General features: G+C 44.9%; 1 protein-coding gene and 1 pseudogene across 1 annotated transcript; one reads left to right on the top strand and one right to left on the bottom strand.

Annotated features, from left to right (window-relative positions):
• The first annotated feature begins 6,527 nt into the window (after nucleotides 1–6,527).
• On the top strand, nucleotides 6,528–8,741 carry LOC109768259 (uncharacterized). Its single transcript, XM_020327000.3, has one exon. The coding sequence runs from the start codon at nucleotides 6,653–6,655 to the stop codon at nucleotides 7,352–7,354; it is 702 nt and encodes a 233-aa protein (XP_020182589.1). The 5' UTR covers nucleotides 6,528–6,652; the 3' UTR covers nucleotides 7,355–8,741.
• A 3,636-nt stretch (nucleotides 8,742–12,377) lies between these two features.
• Nucleotides 12,378–15,738, bottom strand: LOC109768248 (probable polygalacturonase; annotated as a pseudogene).
• Nucleotides 15,739–16,962: the final 1,224 nt, after the last annotated feature.

The following is a 16,962-nucleotide window of genomic DNA, read 5'->3' as shown; positions in this document are numbered from 1 at the left end:
AGGATCGTAGTGAAGTCCCGCTAGATAGAATTCTAAGTTTCAAAGACGGATATGGAACTTCAGGTAGTTCACTCTAACCGTCTAACTAGCTCACACATGCATCGTTGCGGGTTGACTTGCCGTATCACCAACTCTGCACGGTGATAGTATACGTACAAGTTAAAATCATTTTTACCCTTTGACACTTATTTTCATGGAGTCCCATCTAGTAGATAAAATTCACGTGTTCTTCGTGATCATCTAGTGAAGTTTGTGTTGCGCAAACAAATTATAATACATTTCTCACCGTTGATTGAGTTACCAAAGTGAGTAGCTCACATTGGTATACATATGTTTTGACTTTACGTGTTTTATACGACTTTACCGGAGTCTAGATAGATAAAGTTGTAGTTACCTACCTTTTGGAACAAGATAATGATCTTGGATTCTTAAAACTCTACTTTAATTATGAGTTTACTGGTTTGGGTTCTTCACTTTGCTAGCTACTTTACCCGTGTCGCCATCAAGCGAGTTACCATATAATCAACATCTCATTGGTAAAACGAAAAAAAATCCCTTTTACCCGCTTGACATGATCTTAGTGAAGTCATGCACAATAAAACTATGTGCTCGAAACCACGTATAAACTTGATTATAAAGTTTGATTTGAAAAAAGAGTGAAGTGCATTATAGGTCCCTGAACTATTTCAGGGGTGTCATATAGGTCCTCGAATTATGAAAACCATCATTCCGGTCCTTAAAGTGCAATAAGTGTGTCATCCAGGTCCAAAATCATTTCTACACAAAAGTAGCCCAGGACCTATATTTTGCCTAGTATGACGCACTTATTGCACTTCGAGGACCTAAATGATGATTTTCATAGTTTGAGGACCTATGTGATACCCTTGAAATAGTTCAAGGACCTACTGTGCACTTCATTCTTAAAAAAATATGATGCGCACTACATTTTAGGATGAAGGTAGTACTAACAAGCATCATTCACTTTTACCCGCTTGACATGAGCTTAATGAAGTCCCGTCGGATTAAAAAAAATTGCTCGAAACCACCTGAAAAAGAATAATGTTATTTTCAAAATACAACATTTGTTTGTTTTTAAATACTTAGTAGCAGCATTCACCGACCAGTTCATAGATAAAAAAAGGGTCAAACTATGAAAGGTTACATCTCGGCGACTTTCATGCATGCATGGCTAGCACCATGCGTATCATAGAAGGGGAAAGAAAAGAACAAGAGTTACCGGTTCATTTCATGGCGGTCGATCAGTATTTCACACGCACTGCACGGGTTAAAAGTCATTTTTCGTGTGCGTTTGACTGCTCTCGTCGCAAGCAAGCAAGCGCGGCCGGCGGGCACCATGCATGGCTCGCGAGCTTGCTGCGTCGATCGCACGGGCGAATTCGGCGGCCGCAGCTCGCTGCAGCACCGGCCGTCCGAGTGCGATGTTGGGTTTGCAGTCCCCGACTTTGTCGGGCTGGCGGTGAACCGGAGCAGGCCGGCGGCCGGCCGCTGCTGTCACGCGGTATAGTATCAGACAAAATTCGGCCGTGCAGCGAGCCCACGCACGCCACGGGTGGTACTGAGTGAGTGGTAAGGAAGAACGATAAATCTCTGTCTATGTCTATTGTAGACTAGCAGATGCTTCACTCCGGCCGCAGCATGCAGTTGTCACCGTCGGCCACGGCCAGCTAGTAACACAAACGTAGCAAAACATAGTACTACAAGTTAAAATCACTTGGACCGCCGTTAGACTCTCATCTTGTTGGAGTCCCATCGAGTAGGCAAAACTCATGTGTCCTTCATGACCATCTCTTTTTTTTGTGACGTTGTCCTTCATGATCATCTAGTGAAGCTTGCATTGCGCAAACAAATTAGAATGCATTTATCACCATTGATCGAGTTACCGAAGTCAGTATCTCACAATCATAGACACACATTTTGACTTTACGTGTTCGATATGATTTTACTGAAGTGTAGATAGATAAAAGAAATACATATATACCTGACTTTTTCCTTTTGGAAGAGATAATGAACCTTGGGTCCTTAAGCTCTACTTTAGTTGCGTGTTTGCTTATTTGGGTAGTTCACTTTGCTAACTTTACTTGTGTCGCCATCGATGGAGTGACTCGTCATTTATTCTCGGTATTAAAATCACTTTTACCCGCTTGACATGATCTGAAGTCCCACCTAATTAAAAAAACATGTGCTTGAAATGTAACTTCCAATATATATTATTATTATATTATTATGGTCGCTCAGAGGAAATGAAATGGTGTTATTTTTTATTAAAAATATTTTACATCTTTAAATACTTACAAGCAGCAGCATTCACTATGGCATCATGAAGCATTAGCAAAAGCAAGACTCGCATGTTGTTCAAAAGTACGCTCAGAAAAGCTACTAATAAGAATCGACTGAATGAATGGGGAAGTAGCTAAGAGATTTTAATATCTAGGATGAACAAAAATCCAACTAAGATCGCAAAGAAAAATTTCTTCCAGAGTTTAGACAGCAATGCTATTCCAACATAACAGTCTTACGTAAATCTTATGTACTACTCCCTCTATGGGACAGAGGGAGTAGTTTAATTGAATGACGATTATCTCCATGATTTGCTTCGGGTAGTTGCTCCATCTCTCATATAGTACGGTAAGCTTCTTGTAGAACTAGTATGTAGGAATAGCCGACTAGGATTTCCGAAGTTTATACATGTGTTGCACTTGCACGTGCATGCTTACTGGAGTAGTTAGTAGGGGGGGGGGGGGGGGGGGGGGGGGGGAATAAATCCAAATTTCATCTTCTCGGCGGTAGAATATCATATGAAAACCAGCATTCGGTGGAAACCGATGAAAATCATGAGAGAAAAGATGTTTTGAAGTTTTTACGTAAAAGATGTTTTGAATACTGGTTCCCATATGATATTCTCCCCTTGTCTGCGACAACATTCGTGTCTACAGTTTATAAAAGAGCAAAAGGAAGAGTTACCGGTCGGCTTATGGCGGTCGATCACTGCTATTCACACGCAGTGCACGCACGAGATAAAAATCACCTTGTCATGTGCGTTTGACTGCCCGCGCGCGCGGCCGGCCGGCGGCACACGAGCTAGCCGCTGCTTGCTACGTCGATCGGTCTGCGGTAAACCGGCGAAATCGGCGGCCGCAGCTCCCTGCGGTGCTGCGTCCGAATGCGATGTTGGGTCCGCAGTCCGACTTGTCGGGCCAGCGGTGAACTCGGAGGTCGCTGCCGTGATGTACTGACGCTTCGGTACGTGTCGAGGAAAAACCGGCCGGTCGGCACTTTTTTTTGGCTTTGGCTTTTGAGAGCGACGAGGGATCGATCGATGATAGCTTGAGAGCGTACTGCACGTAAAAACGTCAGAAAAAAAAAACTGAGGGAGGGTAAAAAATTGGTACGGTACGTGACTGGCCACGCGGCTAGCTAGCTAGTAGCACAAAGGTAGCAAAACACGCCACCCAAACACTCCATGATATTATTATTATTATTATTATTATTATTATTTGCGAATTGCCCGTGAGGTAAAAATTGAAACAAACACATGAAAATACTGCAAGGAAAATCCTAATCATCGTATGGACAAGCAGATTTGCGGAGAATTAGTGACCTGCTATGTTGCTACCTCAAATTTTGGTCCGAAACTTCAAAGTTCAAACCATTTCATCCACCGAGACCGCGCTTCAAACTCCGACTCACTTGAACTGGTAGTTTAGGAGAAGATGACTTATTTCTCTCTCTCAAAAAAAAAGATGAAGATGACTTTTAAGTTATTACCCAAAAGCCTGCTGTGAAAAATCAGTTTACCTAGTAAAAACATTCAGTGAGACCATAATTTAGATTCTATGTTATTCAGACAAGTAGCTTAGGAGGAAATGATTCGGGTGTGCTGACATGTATTGAGAGAGAGGGAGAGGGAGAGACAGAGGATTATGTGGCTCTGATGACATGGCGGCCACATATGCAACGGAGTGTTTTTTTAACACATTACAGACGGAGACGCTATTCATCATCGAAAATGCTACACTGATGAAGCTGCTACTGATGCCTATGTAACTTTTCGTCCATAACTAATCTTTGCCCCCTGTATTTTACTGGGTGGGGCCCTGCCCTTTTCTTTTCCAATCAAAGCTTTCCACATCGGGCTGGGAATACCGTTGTCTTCATAATCATCCAACCACGGGTTAGTTCGCTGACGGAGTTGTATCGAGAACTATAAGAAAGGGGCGTATTATGATTTTCAAGTCGAAGAGGGGTAATATGAACTTCGACATAGTATGCTATGCTTATGCAATTGAGTGGGCACTGATTACACTCCATGTCACTCACTCTTAAATTAGAAATAAAGTAGGTTTATAGAACTGAAGTTTCTTTCAAAAAATCTAGCATGTGCTAGAATTGTGTAGTTCTTTTTAAAAATGTTAGAAAATGTGCAAGAAATAAATCTACAGGAAAAAGGCAATTATTAGCTAAAAGCTGATGATTGTGGACTAAAAGGCAACTTTAGGTGCTCAAAATTTCTTTTGCGAAACCACAAGAATGCAAAACCCCGTCATCTCCAAATGTAAACTTGTTGAAATTTTCGAGAAAATATACATATTGACTCGGGACCACATGCGGGCTACATCGCACAACTCACCGGAAGTCGTGGATGGCGCCCCCCTCCATGGGGCCTCTAGAGCCTCTGATAGCATTTCCCACTGTATGTGTAGGAGAAAAACATGTATTTGCATGGAGGCTAGCAACTGAATCCCTTGCGGTTAAAGCTAAGAGATTTAGACGTATCCCGGGCCTCACTCCGATTTTGTAGTGTTTGTGGTGCTGATGACGAAACGGGATTCCATGTTGCACAACGATGTACGTTTTCGAGAGCCCTTTGGCATGAGTTGAAGGACGTGTGGAACCTCCGTCCTGAGAGTGAAGTAAGCTATACAGAAAGGGATTGAGTTTTTGTCCTACTTGATAAAGCGACTGAAGACCTAAGACAAAAACTAATGCTATTTTTGTGGCGTGTTTGGCATCATAGAAATGATGTGATCTTTGCAAATGGTAAAGCAAAAATTTCCCACTCTGCTCGATTTTTGCAAAACTAACTTGTAAACATCTGCATAATTGAGAACGGAAACTCCGAGATCAATCGTAAGGGAAAAGCCCTATATGATCAAACTGCCAGGAGTGAAAGAACATGATAATACTAAGGAGGAAGTGTGGCAAAAGCCTGACCTCGGGTGGGACAAGGTCAATGTTGATGGAAGTTTCTTGCAGGAGAGCAGCAGTGGAGCATGGGGATCCGTGGTTCGAGATCATGATGGGAGAATTATCTTATCGGCCTGGGACTATATTCCACGATGCAAAGGAGCAGATTTTGCCGAAGCGATGGCTTGTCTAGAAGGACTACGGAAAGCAATGTCAGGTACGGACCTACCTTTAGTTATTGAGATGGAAAACAATGTGGTGGCAAAGGCACTCGACCCCTCATGTATGGATAGATCGGAAATCAGAGTGATTGCGAGGGAATTACAAGCCATCAAGCAAGGAAGCGGAGAAGTTAAAGTTCGTAAAGTAGATAGAAGAGTCAATAGTTTAGCCCATTGTCTTGCCCAGTTTGGCGTAGAGAGTTGCGTGGTGGCGTTATGCAAGGGACAGTGCCAACCCGAGCATTGAGCGTGCCTTTGCAAGATTGTAAGAACAATGTTTCCTCTTTTAATTAATACAACTCTCTATTTAAAAAAAAACTTTTGTAATATAGATTTTTATAAGTCTGACATAATTTGGAACAACTCTACCACTTTCTTTGCGAAGGAACAACTCTAGCACTTTAAACATGCACCAGCACAAAAATATCATGCATGGTGGGTTTTCTATCAAGTGAGAGTAGACACCACTACATGATAATAATGTACTGTACAAAGATATTGAGTTTTTTTTTTCGTTTTGGAAACACCGAGTAATACGATGAGTTTCAAGAGTAACAAACTCACCATAGGCGTCTTGCTATCGATGGGGCCACTGACTTCCGCTTAAAAATATATTCACACATGTCATCAAATTTGGACTTTGATCCCTCATGCCTTATTATTCTATAGTATAAGCACTGTAGAGCTTTGATTGACTTTTTTGCAGTACGTAGAGTCAACCCAATTGTCTCTCGGCGTCATCAATGATCCTCCTCCTCCCTAAACCTTCAATAATTAGCTGGTACTGTATATGTCAAAAAAAAAATCCGTGTACATTTTAGTACATGTCTCTAGAACCAAAGAGGCCCCAATTAGGACAGGAGAGATCCTGCAAGAGGACGACCGACTGCGGCCCCACCGAGCAGCCACACCAGGGATCTGCACGCGTTCGCCAAAGCGATCCCTGCTAGCTGGCCCTACGACTCGCCACGTGGCCAGGACCATGCACGTCCCCGTCCGACGCGCCATTTCCCGCGAGTCAACGCGCCGCGCGCGACCCCGGCGACGGTATAAAGCGGCCGCGCGCCAACACCATCAGCTCAGCTCCATCGACAACGCAGCCAGCCAGCGGCCAACCCTCGACGACGTACAGTGGCAGCAGCACGAGCAAGCTTCCATCGACGACGACGACGACAACGACTAGCTAGTCTCCCGGCTACCAGCTGAGCTGCTAGCTGACCAGCGTCATGTCGACGTCGTCGCCGGCGAGCGGGGCCGCGTCGCCGGAGGCGGAGGGCGGCGGGGGCAGGAAGTACAAGGGCGTGCGGCGGCGCAAGTGGGGCAAGTGGGTGTCGGAGATCCGGCTGCCCAACAGCCGGGAGCGCATCTGGCTGGGCTCCTACGACGCGCCCGAGAAGGCCGCGCGCGCCTTCGACGCCGCCTTCGTCTGCCTCCGCGGGCCAGGCGCGGCCGGCGCCGACCTCAACTTCCCGGACTCGCCGCCGCCGCCGTGCCGCCACAGCGTCGACCCGCAGGAGGTGCAGGCGGCCGCGCTCTCCCACGCCAACCGCGCCGCCGTCTCCGCCCGGGAGGCCGCCGCGGCGCTCATGGACGTGGCCGACGACTGCTTCTCGCGGGCGCCGGCCGCGCTGTCTACGGACCAGTGGTCCGTGACGCAGCCGTCGTGGGCGCAGCATGAGAACGGCGCCATGGACATTTTCGGCGACGAGGTGGCGGCCGCGCCGGACGACAGCATCGACTGGCGCTCGGTCATGGCGCACCAGCCGCCGCTCTTCTCGCCGACGGCCGGCTGGGGCAGCAATGCGTACGACTTCCTGCAGGTGACGCCGCCGCCGCCGCAGGGCGACGAGGACATGGAGGAGTGTGGCCATGGCGCCAGCGCTTCCCTGTGGAGCTTTGACTCCCGAGACTCCTACTTCAGATACTAGTTTTCTTCTTCTTTTTACAGGTCTATACTTCATATACACTATTATAGTTAACATACTGTCACTGCTGCAGTTAACCTAAAACGTGCACAATTTCATCAGGTGCATTGCAAAGAGTATTACATTTGCATTGCTAGTTTTAACACTGTCTACAGACGCTTGTTTTTTCCTGTCTTATTTGTATCTTGCAAACGGAAAATGCAAAAGTGAAACAGAAAATTTGTATGGCCGCTTAAACAAAAGAAGAAGATGTATATGGATGTACTACAAGGTTACAGTTCATTTCAAATACAGTTTTGCTAAGTCTCAGTCGACCGAGACTTCGTTATGTCTCTATCGATGCTATATTCATTTGACTTTTGCATGGAGATTCGTACTAAATTTTTCTTTTCGGTTTTTCCATTTTGCTTCTTATATACTATATTACTTGACTGAGACTTGGTTAAGTCTCAGTCGACCGAGACCTATCCACAACCTTTCAAATATCGCAAACAGCTCGCTACATCCAAGTCCCTTGTCGAAATCAACATCATGAGCCGTCCTATGTTTTCGCGTTGAAGTTGTGTAGAGAAGAAGGCAACCGAGACTAGATCAGACTGCTGCTAGTACCATTTACATAGACATCGAAATAGATGGACCCACGTACCCCAAGCTTTTCAAACAGCACGTTCAGCATTTTTTGTGATGTTTATTTTACTTAATTACCACAGGGCAACAATGTTCCGAGGGTTTACACAAGTAGTACTCCTATACAAGGAGGGAAGAAACAATTACTAGGCTGGAAGAAATATCACCCTGAGCTAGCTAGATAAGGCAGAATAAACGTTACAATCTCTTGCAGCCAGGTGAAACAACATACTAGTGCACTGCTGCCTACTTTTCTTCAGAGGATCGACGATGATCTCGCGAAAAGAAAAGTCAAGGATGCTTTGTCTGGAGCAGAATTTTCCGCTCTGATTGATGAACATATATGCACGGATATTCAAGGGTAGCTGCATGAGATGCACACACTCAATTCCATGTGCGAACCAGACGCTGGAATAATAAAGAAAAAGGGCTAGATCAGATGCACGCCACACCACACAAGCCCTAGCTAGGCGCATATTCATGGGCAACTTGCGATGGTAGACAACACGGGGGGTCGTTTTCAAGCATGTGCCGAATAGCAAGATCCGAGTATACAATGCACTGTGTGTGTTTGTGACACCTATATGTCTAATCTGGCTCCGGTTTCTGTGTCTAGCAACAGTTCCAACTGAGGCCCGAAAAGGACGCGCGCGCACTCCACTAGCTAGCTGTTGCGTTGTCTCTGTTGTCCTTCCATGGATGCAGCATCTATCAAGCAATTACTCCCTCCGATCCAAAATAGGCATCGCAGTTTTAAACTGAGGTGAGGTTAGTTCAAAACTGCCACACTTATTATGGATCAAATGTAGTAGTAAATTGGCGTTTTGAGAAATTTTACTCCCTTTGAGATGGCTTAATTACCACGGTGAGAATCCTGAATACGGATCGAATATCGTTTTCTTCCCATGTGGCCCGCTATGCCGCTCACACCGGAAGAATAATGGAGCTTGATATGACACAGGGCAGAGCATCTTGGTTCGACTCTTGGTGGGGGAAGGACTGCAAACCATGTCTAGTGTCACCATCCAAGCAACAACTCGGTTCGGATCCTAGTACGGGGAGCATACACGATTAAGATCAGGTTGTCGACGCACTCCCCATCGTACACGGTACACGCGATAACGAAATGAATTGAGGATGGCATAGTTTGTGAGCGCGTGACGAGCACGCTACATATATTTTTTCCGTCGGCCACAACTCCTAGTCTTGAAAAATGTTGCAAAAATGTAAATAGGTTAATATCACCAAACCAGCCTCGAGATAGATCATCAGAAGCATGTGCTTTTTCGCACACACAAAAAGCAGCACACATATTACTCCCTCTGTTCCTAAATATAAGTCCTTTTAGAGATTTTAATATGGACTACATACGGATTTATATAGACATACTTTAGAGTTTAGATTCACTCATTTTGCTCCCTATGTAGTCCGTATTGAAATCTCTAAAAATACTTATATTTAGGAATGGAGGGAGTACAAACAAGCTGAAGTTCATCCATGGCAGTATTTCTGCCGAAATTTGCGAATTTTTGTAGCAAAGAGCCCAGGCAGAACACCGGAGGCAGGTCCATGTCAAGAACTCTGAAGGCAAGGAAGGAAAACTTCAATTTTCTTTTTTCTTTAGGGGGGTTATAATATTGAAGGTTGATCTCTCTATAGAATAATGAGTTGAATCTTCTTCAGTACTGTACTTTTGTCCTTCGGTTGGCTTGCCAACCAAACAGTCTGCACTGCACTTGACACTGCGGATATAATCCACGTGAGTGGCGTGCGTGTATGGCCTTTGGGTGGGGTCCTACAATACTACTCCTCTAGGCTCTAGCTATATTGCCCTGATTAACAATAGTGCAACAACATCACTCCAGTTCAACATGCATATAGTGTGGTCATCTGCTTACTAAACAACAGTAGCAGGATAATAAGAGTTGTCTAAAAACTATGCCAGTCTGCAGCTGACCTTCAGAACATGCCCCTCTCATGTCTGGTCGGGGCCCACGTGTCAGCGAGATGAGGAACTCAACTGATGGGAGCAGCATATTCTGAAAGTCAACAATATAAGGGAATCACCGATACGGAACGTCATGCCTGATACATGGCAAAAATGATTAGTTAGCATGAACCAACTGGAAGAGGTCATCACTTAACTTTCATAAGTACATGTTAGTATGGATCAGAGGGAGTGTGGATCAGAAGGAGTAACAAGTCCCATGCACCAAACAAGCCTTAAATTTCCTGAAGCAGCACGTGAATTACAGAGTTAAAAGTTCACAGTACATGTTAGCATCTCTGCAGAATTTATGAATTCTGTAGCCTGGGACACATGCACAATAGCCATGGATAATTCTGTGGCGATATGAATTTATGGACTAATAATGCTACAGGTTGATCTCTCTATAAAAGGGAATTGGTTGAATCTTCTTCTCTGCCGTACTTTTGTCCTTTGGATATCAACCTACCCCAAATGCACTTTCGATTGCACTGGACAGTGCGGATAGGATATTTATCACCCACGTGAGTGGCGTGCGTGTATGCAGCAGGGCCGTTGGGTGGGGGTTCTACTACCTCTCTAGGCACACATGGTTAGTTGGTTACCCCTGATTAACAATGGTGGTGCAGCATTACTCCAGTCCAACATATACAGAGCTTAACAAACAGTAAGACTAAGTAATATGAAATTTTCTAAAATATCCCACATGTTTAGGTACATATGGTTTCTAAATTAGCCGAGTTTCAAGGTATGCCGCTCTCATGTCAGGCTGGGACCTACATATCCTAAACTCCAACTTAGGAGAGCAGCATCTTCTCAAAGCCTCGATAATGATGAGGTGGCCACTGCCAGAGAATGTTCTTGCCTCCGATCCATGACAAAATGATTAGCTAGTTAGCAATTTAGCATGGAACCAACTGGAAGCGACTGCTCACAAACAGTGCTTAACATGTGGGAGCTAGCTGCACATTCTTCTGGGGTTCCTCCCCCTTATTCTAGCTTGATAATCAGGCAAGTACTACATTGTTTTCTCCTGGGTGTGACTGTGACACTCGGCTAACGCGCAGGAGCAAAACATAAGCAGCAGAAGATTCGAAAGGCACGTGTTCAGATCTGCTAGATAGATAGGAGTAGTATATAGTATCGATTCGCTCCTGCCTGGACCACGGGCACACACATATGCATGAATGGGCAAGGGCCAACCCCCCAAATAAGACTTCCCTTCTGCCTCTGCACAATGCTTGTGTTAATTGCTAACAGTGTGGCGTCCCTGCTCCTCTCACCACGCTGCAAATCTTGGGCGGCTTCATGGTCCGTTCAGGATCAAGTGGATGCATCTAGAAGTCAACTGCTAACTTCGGCAAAAACATACGCGGTGTTTTTTAGAAACTGTGGACCATGAAACTGTTCTAACTTTGACTCCTACAATCAGTATATATAAGGTGAAATTGTTTAGATTGGTCAAGTGAATATGATATTATACTATTATTAGATTTGTCATGGACTTTTTTACTTCTTCTTAGTATTTAAGATTTTCTCACTGTGACTTAACATATATATTCATATAAAAAGAAGTAAGTGTCGATCAATAACACACACTGTTTTAGATTCCGCTTCACACTTACTTTCAGTTGTCGAGCATGACGCAGTAATTGATCCAGAGACCAAGTCAGTAGGCTGCACAAGTAAACAAGAGGACGCAGTTATCATCATGACAATAGTGACAACACAATAAAAAAAAAATATAAGAGCACATGTTTGTAACGTCAAGTGGTTGTTGATGTGTGGCATCCAACAACAGCGATAGCCATGGAGGAGGCTCTTATCCGTTCTACGGCAAAGAAGAAAAGCCTCAGCTATCTGAAACCCATTCCACCGGCTACAGAATGCCTACGATCCCTCGGAGCCACAGAAACCCCGGATTTCTCACTATGGGTGCTCTTTTCTCTTCCGTGAAACAGTAAACGCGTGCATTTGTGGAGATCAGAACAAATTGGGGCTGACGGAATGGTTAGAAGCGCATGATGGAATGAGTGAATCACCTGGCTGGGAGAGTGCGAGATTACTTCCCCGGTTCCAGTTCTGCTTCAGATTGACTTCCTCTTGATCACGGCTTTCGCTTTATCTGCCTCCCCTGATTTCCTGTCATGTTGCCTTGCGGCTTCCACTATCCAAAATATGCCGGCAGATAATTTTATGAAATGACCATGGCACTAGCAATGAGATCCCAAAATGCAACTTATGAATAATTATACCTTCTGCAACTTACTCCTACAGGTGTGAGAGAGTTGAAAATGGAAATGCAAGGAAGGTCCGAAATAGTTGCTATAAGAAAAATTGGCACCACATTGACACGCGCAAAGTTTCTTCCAGTGACTTAAGTACGTAGAATTTATCAAAGAAGTCTAAGTCTAGCACAATAGAGACCAGAAGTTAAGGCCAAAACATTGCAAGATTACAAGGTTCTTTTCCACCTTTTGCAAGAACAGAATGTCAATGGTGGCCAAATAATTGGTGAGATACAAAGGAGCCAATGTAAGCAAACCTATGAAGAGGAGAATCTCCTCTGTATTTACAGTTCTACGACAAAAAGATAAAAGATTAAAAAACCAAAAAATATGATAGTATCTAACTTACACTATTGAAAACCTATCAGTGACAGTATGTGTCTCATATGTCATAATCAACTTCCGTACTGTTCAGCACTGCCCCACTCTTGAGAAGCTGCCCTTGCTCATCGTAGACATCTAAATTCTCACATGGTTTTGGAAAGACTGACCCGATAACACGGCCTTCAATGTAGGAGCATTGGAATATATGCTTCTTCTTGTAGCTGATGCCTACTGACATGTCCTGAAAGGTGATATCCTTGATGGGGATGTAATTGCTGCCATGAGCACGGACAGGCACACGAACACCCCACCCATGTATTTTTTTGAATGATATGCCTGTGATATCTGGGAAGGCATTTCTGTCATACCCATCATCAGCATGCTCATTGTAGTCAACCTTTATCACAATTGCAGCACGAACATTGTCGAAGGTTATGTTGCTGTAGGAGATATTGCGGATGTAGCCTCCTCTTCCTATGGCAGTCTTTATTCTCACGCCTCGCCTTGAATCCCAGATGCGTACATTCTTCACCGTAACATTTGCAACTCCACCAGACATCTCACTGCCAATTGAAATTCCAGCACTGCACACAGGCAAGAAAAAGAGTGTAAGCTTCACCTTTATACTCCACATTCTATGCAAAAGAATGTGAAAGCTTATCCTGGTCTAAAACCAGTGCTTTGTCTTGAGCACCGGACTTGAAATAAAAGGCTCATGCAAATAAATATTGTTTAAAAAGTAATATATACCTGACCAAAGATCGGACTGTCACATTGCGTATTAAGATGTTAGAAGACGGCCGCCCATATGCAATCCCATATTGATCCCACCCGCTCTTTATAGCAATTGCGTCATCACCAACAGATATGTAGCAGTTCTCAATTAAGACATCCTCACAAGAATCTGTACAATGCATAAACATATGTCAGCTGAAGATGCCTAATATGGTTTCAGTCCCAGATGATACAAGAATCTATCCCAGATGATATACATCATTAGCAGATAGGTAATACTACAAATATGCAGATGCTTGAAGTAACGCCTGAATATTGCAAAAAGAAATATAGGTTATACTGGAATCATTAAAAATAGTTGCAGGATGAATACCTGGATCTATGCCATCTGTGTTCGGAGCACCAGAAATAGGAGCTAAGATTGTAACATCCGAAACAGTAACATTCGTGCAATCATATGGGTGGAAGTGCCAGAAAGGTGAATTCCGCAACGTTATATTTGTAATAACAATGTCCTTGGACCACATCAGTTGTACAAGTGGAGGTCTTGTGTTCTTCAGCATTCTTCTGCGATGCTTCAACCACCAAACTTCACCCTGGCCATTTATGCTACCATTGTGTCCTATTTAGCAGATTGAATAGAAGGAAGGTCGTGATAGTTAAATAGCTATCATCCAATGAAGCATGAACATGGCATACCATCATTGTTCTGTTAGTAATTTAGTATACAATTGAGAAACAAATGCATAGTGAAACCACCAAACTGCAGGTACTGCTGTTTCAGTGAACTTGCCTATTCAGTATTTACCCATTTAAAGATCACTAGAGAATATGCTATTCAAGCTATGGATATAATGTTCTACTTTTAACGAATAAGCGGGACATCAAATCATGCATACCGAAATCAAGTACATTCAGTTTAGGGGATTAAACAGGTCAATCAGTTGCTTTGTGTTATTCAAACAGTCAGGCATGCTGGTATACTGTTACCATCACTAGATTGCTTAATATGCACATTATGCACTTCTCTCATGCATGTTGCTTCACAGCTAACCAACAAATCCATGATAGGGTGTTGTAGATTACACAGCTCGACAAGTTAATATTGACAGCTTACTTAGATAAAAGGCAAACCTGTAATGACAACATCTTTCAAATTCTGTCCATGAATTAGACTACAGAAACGAGGTCCTTTGCGCTCCCTCCCATATCCATAAGATGGCAGTGCTGGCATCAGCGGCCAATCCTTCTCGTCCTGTCAAGAGAAATATCAGAACCCCAGCTAGATACACCTGCTAATCTGAAATCTGTACATGGTACCATGCTCGAGTCTAAGATTCAGAGAGCTAAGAGTGACAGTTCAAGTCATACCACATTCCACCCAACTCTAAACACATTCTAAATGTTTGCTTTCAGATAAACAGCAATGTTTCGCCGAGCTAAAAGAAAGATAGTGCGGAAGTTGGAATTAAACAGACAATGTGGTAATTATATTGTGCAATTATTACCCAACCATTTTCCAAAATGGGGAAATTCTGAACATTGGTATCACTTCAATCTTCGGTCCTAGCGACACATCACACAACAACAATCCTTGTATTTTTACCATTGGTCTGTTTATCCATCAAGCCAAACTAGTCAAAGGGATTTAATTCAACTACGTGTTAGCCAGCCATGATCCACGCCACAATTCAACAGCACTCCAAAAAACTAACCCCATTGCTCCGGTTGTAAGTAAAAGGCTCACCGTAATGCCGAGGATCTCGGCGCCCTCGGCGAGGAACAGCGTCATGTGGCTGGTGAGGTTGAAGGGGCCCGTGAGCCAGCGGCCGGGCGGCACATTGAGCTGCGCCCCGCCTTGGTCCGCGAAGGCCGAGACGGTCTCCACGGCGCGCTCGAAGGCCCGGGTGTTCACCGCCCGCCCGTCCCCGACGCCCCCGAAGTCGGTCAGGTTGTACGCCATCGGGCGCAGCCGCGGCGCCGGGCGCGACGGCGCGGGCGGCGACGAACACGGAGGCGCTCTGCCACAGGAAGACGAGCGCGAACCCGGCGACCCACACGGCGGCGAGCAGGGTCTTGTTGGCGGCCAGGAAGGCGGCCGCGCTCCGCCGCTGCCCGTGGAGGTGCAGCCTCCACCTCCCGCCCGACGTCTCCACCATCGCGCCGCGGGGCGGTCCGCCGGGGCGAGCGGGTCCTTCTTCTCCCCTCGATCTACCGATCTAGGGCACGGCGCGCGGCGCGGCGTGGGTTGGGTCAGTGCGTGTGGCGGGGCGCGGCGAGCGAGGGCTCCGAGGGGGTGGGCGGTGGTGCGGGCTTGGGGAATTCCGCCATTGGAGCGGTTGGTGCCGAGTTGGGTTTATAGGAGGGAAGAAGCCGTTTGAGTGAGGCGGAAGCGAGGAGCAAACGGGCGTGGCGTTCGCGGGTGCATGTTCCTTGTCACGGGCGCCGTCGAGGGGAAGAAGACGGTGAGAAGCATGGGAGTCGTGGCATAATATAAGCCATCTGATTTAGATCGGACGGCGGAGGATTTATTTCGGTTGACACCCTATTAATGCACGGCTTGTTTGGTTTATTAAAAGGTAAAAAAATGGAGAGTGGTGATGGCTTAATTTAGGGGATTGTTATGTATAAATTCATCTGTTTATGCGTTTACGATATACCGACAAATATATTTGTTCGCTCGTTGGGGTGATAATGTATAAAAGCAAGACATCATGCACATGCCATCCGAATAGGACGGAGGTTAGGTGGAATTGGAATATACAACATCTTGAGACTTCATCGTAACTTATGTCTTCATCTTTTAACTAATTACCTAAAGATCGCCTAACATGTCACGTGTCTAACTTCTCTACAACCCCTCTTCCAAACTTTTAAACCTTAACTAAAGTGTCTTGGATATATAAAGGTGGATCATTTCGCCATGTAGGCGAAAAGTGGATCTCTTTTTCAGGAACATATTGATGTTCGTTGACACAGAAAAAAAACATAACAATAGAATACAGGCATAATACAAAGAAGAACCAAGCTACCTTTATCTTTGGTCATAGTCCACACAAGTCTGAATCGCCTCCAAGAGGTTTAAACATTCGTTTAGAAACTTGCTTTCAACGCCAACACAAAGGCTTCAGTGTTGACACATCGACCAGTGGCATGCTTCGAGCTCGGTAGGCATGATGAAGATCACAGAAGATTGTAGCAGGAACACACCAGTCCGCAAGATCTAGTCGACCAGACCCACCAGAACAAGCCTTAATGTCTCCATGCCGATGCCATAGACACGCCATCATGGCCATCATGACGGAAAATTAGCCAGAGGAACTCAACGGCATCACCCTCATCATGCCCCCCCCCCCCCACCACCACCACCCAATACTAGAGTGGCACTCGCGGGCGAGGGGGTGGGAGAGAAGCCGATGGGAACCGTTATAGGGTCTCTTTGAGTTGCATGCACTGATAAAAAATGAAATGCTTTTACGCACGTATGAAACATAAGAACTTCTCCTTTCTAGCATGAATTGAATCATGTAGTTCGTACGAAACTTCCCATGAAATTATTGTGTTTGAATATAAAAAAAAGGCACATGGAAATGCCCATGCTACAAACATGGTGGTGGTGTTTTTTTTTTTTTTGCGGGAATACAAACATG

This window comes from Aegilops tauschii, chromosome 6 (assembly GCF_002575655.3).
Source record: "Aegilops tauschii subsp. strangulata cultivar AL8/78 chromosome 6, Aet v6.0, whole genome shotgun sequence".
NCBI classification, from domain to species: Eukaryota; Viridiplantae; Streptophyta; class Magnoliopsida; order Poales; family Poaceae; genus Aegilops; species Aegilops tauschii.
The sequence above is the reverse complement of the archived record's forward strand: the minus strand, read 5'-3'. Positions and strand labels throughout refer to the sequence as shown.